A 7,292-nucleotide genomic window follows, 5' to 3' on the forward strand; every position below is an offset into this window, starting at 1 on the left:
TTTATAGTTGGGGAACCTGAAGTTTATAAAATATAAGAAACATTGCCAGGATGATATAACTCATGACTTACATAGGAGAGACTTGAACCCAGATTTTTCTGGCTCCAAATTCCATGTTACTAATATCTTTTAATTTTGATTCTATGAAGTCCTAAAATGCAAAAGACATGTTTCTTTGAAATGTCTATAGCTTGCTACAGCCTATCTACAAACATAGTTTGGGAAGTGGTCTAAATGATTTTAATTGTTTTAGATGATAGAATAATTTCCTTGTCATTGAGAAGAATTTAGAATGAAAAAGTAATGTAGCAGAGATTGTAACCAAAATTTCTTAATAGCTATCAAGGTGGAAAGTAGTACAAAGAGTAACCAAATGACAAAAAAAAAAAAAAGAACAAATTTTATTAAAGGTGTTTACATCAGGTATTTACTTTAAAATTGTTGGCTTTCATTTTTGAAGTGCTGATACAGATACAGAAAGAAATCTTAGTAAATTTCTAAACTTCAGAAATACTTAATTATGTATTTCTCATGTTATAAGCAATATCAGTTCTGTAAATGTTTTCAAACAGGTAGGTAAGTGACTATAAACAATTGAAATAGTCAATAAATATTGTCCATTGACATCCTGAATTTTTATGTTTCAGGAAACTAAGAGTTGAAACAACGATCATGAATAGAATAAATGAGAGCATCCCACTGGAGTTCATCCTCTTAGGCTTCTCAGAGCGACCATGGCTGGAGTTTCCACTCTTTGTTGTCTTCTTCATTTCTTACATTGTGACTATCTTTGGGAATCTGACCATTATTCTAGTGTCACGCCTGGACTCCAGACTCCATACTCCCATGTATTTCTTTCTTACCAATCTGTCACTCCTAGATCTTTGCTACACCACAAGTACAGTTCCACAAATGCTGGTAAATTTATACAGCGCTAGGAAGGTAATTAGTTACAGTGGCTGTGTGGCCCAGCTGTTCATGTTTCTGGCCTTGGGGGCCACTGAATGTGTTCTGCTGGCCATAATGTCCTTTGATAGGTTTGTAGCTATTTGTCGGCCTCTCCATTACTCCGTTATCATGCACCAAAGGTCCTGCCTCCAGTTGGCAGCTGCATCTTGGATTACTGGTTTCAGCAACTCAGTGTGGTTGTCTACCCTGACTCTCCAACTGCCACTCTGTGGCCCATATATACTAGATCACTTTCTCTGTGAAGTCCCTGCTCTGCTCAAATTGTCCTGTGTTGACACAAGAGCAAATGAAGCTGAACTATTCTTTGTAAGTGTGCTATTCCATCTGGTACCCTTGACACTTATTTTTATATCATACGCTTTTATTGCCCAATCAGTGTTGAGAATCCAATCTGCTGAAGGTAGACAAAAAGCATTTGGAACATGTGGCTCTCATCTAATTGTGGTGTCACTTTTCTATGGTACAGCTATCTCCATGTACCTGCAAGCACCTTCACACAACTCCAAGGACCGAGGAAAGATGGTTTCCCTCTTTTATGGCATCATTGCACCCATGCTGAACCCCTTGATATATACACTTAGGAACAAAGAGGTAAAGGAAGCCTTTAAAAGGTTAGTTGCAAGGGTCTTCTCAATCAAGAAATAAGTGTTAAAAAAAAAAGTGCCCAAAATACAGTCAGTTGTACTAAGCCAATATAGTCAAAACAAGACATAAATACCTAACATAATTGCCATCTTAGTCCCCCAGGAATGTAACTTTTACTCAGACAACCTGGAATCAACTGGTCAGCACAAAGTGAGGTAACCTCCCCACTAGGCCCCTCCATTCCCCTTAGGAAGGCAACCTTGTCTGAAGCAATGCATTCTTTGCTAATAATTTCCTTTTTATTTTTAGGCCCCTTTTCTGCTTTTAAAAACCATCCCTTTCTACAGCTAGGCAGAGCTCTTTTCAATTTGCTAATGGAATTCTGCCTATTCCTAAATCATTCAGTAAAGTCAACTAGATTTTCAAAATTTTATGATTGAATTTTTGTTATTTATCTAAGAAATAAATGATAAGCTTTGTAAATGCTTCTTTTCAAGTTGCCCTATTCTCATTATTCCTATAGACAACTACTGTGATCATATCCCTCAAATAAAATTTCATTGACAGGAAGCTACACTAGTCTTTTGTTACCTAAACATATTTATTGAATAAGTAACCAGAATTAGTCTTTCAGTTCCCCAAAAATTGTGTAACCTCAACATATTCAGACTTTATAGCAATGTTTGTATAATTTGCCTTAACTTAGACCTTTCTGAGAATATGATAAAAGCCAGAAATCGCTTCTCTGGTAATATCATATGTACACACATGCACACATGCACATACACCCACACACACCGCACAAACTTTTTTTGACACCGCTAAAGGAGGTTGATCAAAACCATGAAAAATAACAATTTTAAATTTGGATATGAGATTAACAAGCTTAGTTTCAATTTTTCAGTGCCATACCTATGTAAGCATAATAATAAAAAACACAGCGATTTTTCTTCTAGAATTGTACCCAGATTTGCCATTCTCTATACTCAGGTTTTCCTCTTCATTGGAATTCTTTTCTGTTTCCTTTATAGATCAAATCCTAGGCATTTATTATGCCTAACTTATTTTCACTTCCTTGATTTTTTAAATAATTCTCTCAATTATCAATATTTTCACTATTCTCTTAAACTGTAAAACACAGCTTTGATTTTAAAATAGTGCATCTTTCATGATTTCCAATGATTTATTGTTTCATACATGTTTCTTGCACAGTAGTTTCATTGCATTTTAGTCTCCTTAAGAGAACATAAACTATTCCATAAGTACTGGATTACTACACCCTACATCTTACCATATTACCTTTAGGAGCCACTAAAGTGCTGAGGAAGTACTTACATATTAGTTGGGTCTTTAGACTGTCGAGTGATTCATCACATTACAGATACTTAATTGTGCTTCTTTATCTTTTTCTCCTTTGTTTTCTTTTACCAATATGTTATATATCTAGAAAGTACAATAATTGAAAAATACGTTTATCATGTTTCTCCTTAAAATGCTACAATAAAACCATGTGTTTTTGCCATAATGCAATGCTGATAAAAAAATAAATATGATTTTCAAGTTCTGATTTCCATTCTCTTTCCTGTTAGAAATGAGTATCATTAAAAGAGTACATGGAAGCTAAATACTAATAGTGTATATTGAAAACATAATACTTTCCTCACTGAACATTAACTCATTGCTAAAGGACCAAATAAATAATATATCAGATATCTAGAAGCAAATGTGCATTTCAAGGCCAATATCAGTGAAATTTGGTGAATTATGAGACCATAGATGAGAAATCAAAATAGAAATAACTTCTGATTTTTCTTAATGCAGGATTAATTGATTCAATTAATTTTACACAGTTACTTTGATTTTATAGTGATATACTGGTATATAGTTTTATACTGGTAGAAAATGATTTACAGGGATATTCGATAACTAAGCTATTATTAGTTTGTGATTATTAAAATATGCAAATCACTCATTTATGACACAATTTTACTAACTTTAAATATAAACATTTTAAAATTAATTAGCAACTCTTAGAACGTTATTTTTCTTTCTTTTTTTTTTGTCTTTTTGCCATTTCTTGGGCCACTCCCGCGGCATATGGGAGGTTCCCAGGCTAGGGGTCAAATTGGAGCTGCAGCTGCTGGCCTACGCCATAGCCACAGCCACGCAGGATCTGAGCAATGCCTGCAACCTACACCACAGCTCACAGGAATGCTGGATCCTTAACCCACTGAGTAAGGCCAGGGATCAAACCCATGTCCTCATGGATACTATAGCTGAGCCACAATGGGAACTCCCTCATGATATATTTTTATGATGTAAAGAAAAGAGGAAAATAGTAGACCTCTGTTCACATTTAGTTTAAGTTGGTTAATGGACCATTATGCAAGAAGACAAGCTTATTGTAATAGAATATAAATATTAATACTTTTATTTTTTATTTTTTTTTGTCTTTTTGCTATTTCTTGGGCCGCTCCTGCGGCATATGGAGGTTCCCAGGCTAGGGGTCCAATCGGAGCTGTAGCCACCGGCCTACCTCAGAGCCATAGCAACGGAGGATCCGAGCTGTGTCTGCAACCTACACCCCAGCTCAAGGCAACGCTGGATCGTTAACCCACTGAGCAAGGGCAGGGACCGAAGCCGCAACCTCATGGTTCCTAGTCGGATTCGTTAACCACTGCGCCACGACGGGAACTCCAATATTAATACTTTTAATCTACAGTTATCGATAACTGAGGTTAAGGCAAAGACGGCAGCCCTTATTAGATTCATAGATGACATAATGGAAAAGAAATTTCAATTAATATAGGAGATAAAAACAAATTCAAACAGTCTTTTCCAAGTCCTCTATTGAATTACCATGACATCCTTGTCAATAATCAACTGATCATGATTGTGAAAGTTTACTTCTGGACTCTTAATTCTACTTCATTGATCTAAACATGTAGCTTTATGCCTGTACCACACTGTCTTCATTCCTATAACTCTGTAGAAAGTTTCGAAATTGGGATATTTGAGTCCTTCAACTTTGTCCTTCTTTATTAAAATTGTTTTGATTATTCTATGTCCCTTGTATTTTCATATAAATTTTAGGATCAGCAAAAAAGCCAACTGAGATTTTGTTAGAGATTGCTTTGGATTTGTAGATCAATTTGAGGAGTATTATCATCTTAATAATATTAAGTCTTCCGATCCATGGACATGGACTATCTTTTCATTTATTTAAAAATTTTGTTTCTTTCAACAACATGATTTAAAATTCATTTAACGGAGTTCTAAAAGAGGCCAAACTTCTTTGCTTGCAAGGTTATTAAATCTTGGCTATGATACCATTGAGCTGGGGAAGAAAGGGAGATGGGAATAACTTAAGTGTTAATACTCCTTTGTCTTACCAAATAAGTTTAGTACGTTATCTTGGATAGACGATTTTAGTTTGTTTTGTGACTTTGTTATTTCCAGAGTTCTGGGGTTGATTTGATTTTACTTGCTTTTTTCTGTCCTATATTTGCATTATTTTAGTGGGAGAGCTACTTAACAGAGTTCCTTGCTTTTCCATTCCAGAAGTCAATATTTCATTTTCTTAATGGTGTCTTTTGAAGAGTAAACATTTGCCAATTTCTGTTGATTGGTGTGTTAAATAATTTACATACACTGTAATTATAATGAAATAACATTGACATCTGCCAGTTTACAATGTGTTTAAACAAACAAACAAGGAAAACCAAGGAAATCCTGCTCTCTCTGGCCAAAGGACCATGAAGAGGAAGACCTAGCTGGGAGATCCAATTTCTGCTCCACAACTAGGTCTCCAGAGGTGAGCTGTTTCAGTGACAGCAGAAACAGGCTATCCTGGGCTCTGCTCTACAACCAGGGGCCCTGAAGACTACCTGATCCACCAGCAACAATGGACACATTCGTATTCTGGGGCATCCTGACCCCTACCCTGTTCCATAATTAGATTTTGGTGAGCTATTTGATCTACTGCTACAGCAGCAGCAGCCCAGGGTATCCCAGCCAGTGATCCACAACAGGGCTATTGGCAGGTAGCTTGATTTTCCTACAGGGGTGGCAGTAGCAAAAACCTCTATCTTCCCAGACACTTCGAAACCCCAATCTCAAACTATTTCAATACCTATAATTCTTTCCAGTTTACCTGATAACATTCCAGTGATGTATCTGAGCTTATGTTCTGATTTTTGAAAGGGAATGTTATTTGAGGTTTGAATCAAATAAAAGTTTGTCTTATCTCACCCTTTTCTTACCTCATTTTTCTCAGTTTGCTGGCAGATACCCAAGGTTTGCATTCTGCCCAGTAAGAGTTGTTACTTTTTTACTGTTCTGTGGTGCTGACCAAAACATGTGGTCTGTCCTTCATAGTTATCCTGAACTTCTTCAAAATACTTATTTTACAATTCACATACTTAGAGTTGTGCTCTAATTATTTGACCCAGAGAGATCATATTATTTTATTTGGTAAAATTATTATGTACCAAATAACACTGTCTTGTAAGTAACATTAGAATGCCTCAGGTGTTTGTCTTTTAACGACTGTATCTACTTGTCATGACAACACATAAGTATTTTATTTCAATTTTTTTTAACTGAAAGACATCCCCCCCATGGCATACACATTATTTATTGATGGAAATATTCAAGTGAAGAAAGTGTAATAAGGAAGAGAGAGTGGCAATTTGGGCCAAGTGCTTTTGGTAAGTCATATAGATAAAGATTGAAATTCACCATTGTATTTGGCAAATTGGAGGCAATTTGTGACACTTTGGTCAGCTGTTTCTATATACTGGTGGGGTCAAATTCCAGACTAGAGTAGGTTAAAAGAGAAGGGAAGAAACAGAACTTATTTATGAGAAATTTTTCTGTGAAGGGGAATAATTGTTAAAAATGTACCTATTGGGGAAAGTGAAGTCAGGAAAGTTTGTTTTGGGTTTTGTTTTTTGTTTTTTTTTAAGATGTTGGAATTAATGGTATACTTGTTTCCTCCTGAGAATGATGTAATAAAAAGAGAGAACTTGATGCTATAGCAGAAATAGGGGAAATTTTCTGGAGTTATACTCATGAGTAGATGAGGTAGAATGAACAACTGGAGGGAGTGGCTTTGTTAAGTAAATAATAATAATAAACAGAATACCTCAGTTACATAGTCAGGAGTCCAGAAGGGGGAGCTCTCACACCTTGCTACTTTAGCAGAGCCCACTATGGAGAGATTCCTCTTCTTAAAGGACTCAGCCAACGAAAAGCCATGGCTCATTTTTTTTTTCCCCCAAAGTCCTCCCAGTTTCCTTTTCCTATCTATGAAAACATTCGCCTTCCCTTGTTGCACGGGGGTCTTGTACATGGCTTGCAAAGATGGCCGACTCTGAACTGCAATCCTCTGCTGATCTTGAATAAATCCATCTTTGCTGGAGAGATATCTAGGAAGACATTTGCTTCAGGACAACACTTTGCTGGCCCAGACAGGGACCAGAAAAGACCCTGAAGGCTCCAGGGCTGGTGAACAAACACGTGTGGGAGCCACAACCGAGTCCATTTTGCTCACTGCTTTTTTCACTGACCCTGGAATTTGAAGCACTGTCTTTCTTTTGCATCTGAAACTTCCTTCCCCCCCCATTTGAAGCTCTCCACACTTTATTCGGGATCAATTTAAAGATTTTTTTCTTTCTTTTAGTTAAGGTCTTGTTTGGCACTTTGGACTGATTTTAAGATCAGACTGTTTCACTGAA

The 7,292-nt window shown here is 36.4% G+C and overlaps 1 protein-coding gene across 1 annotated transcript; it reads left to right on the plus strand.

Annotated features, from left to right (window-relative positions):
* The first annotated feature begins 672 nt into the window (after positions 1 to 672).
* On the plus strand, positions 673 to 1,843 carry LOC125136173 (olfactory receptor 2B6). Its single transcript, XM_047796877.1, has one exon. The coding sequence runs from the start codon at positions 673 to 675 to the stop codon at positions 1,612 to 1,614; it is 942 nt and encodes a 313-aa protein (XP_047652833.1). The 3' UTR covers positions 1,615 to 1,843.
* The last annotated feature ends 5,449 nt before the right edge of the window (positions 1,844 to 7,292 follow it).

The sequence above is a fragment of the Phacochoerus africanus genome, chromosome 9 (assembly GCF_016906955.1).
Source record: "Phacochoerus africanus isolate WHEZ1 chromosome 9, ROS_Pafr_v1, whole genome shotgun sequence".
Classification (NCBI taxonomy): domain Eukaryota; kingdom Metazoa; phylum Chordata; class Mammalia; order Artiodactyla; family Suidae; genus Phacochoerus; species Phacochoerus africanus.

What these genes read in the sequence shown, in the direction of transcription:
- LOC125136173 (XM_047796877.1), top strand. Translation starts at nt 673, where the DNA reads ATGAATAGAATAAATGAGAGCATCCCACTGGAGTTCATCCTCTTAGGC.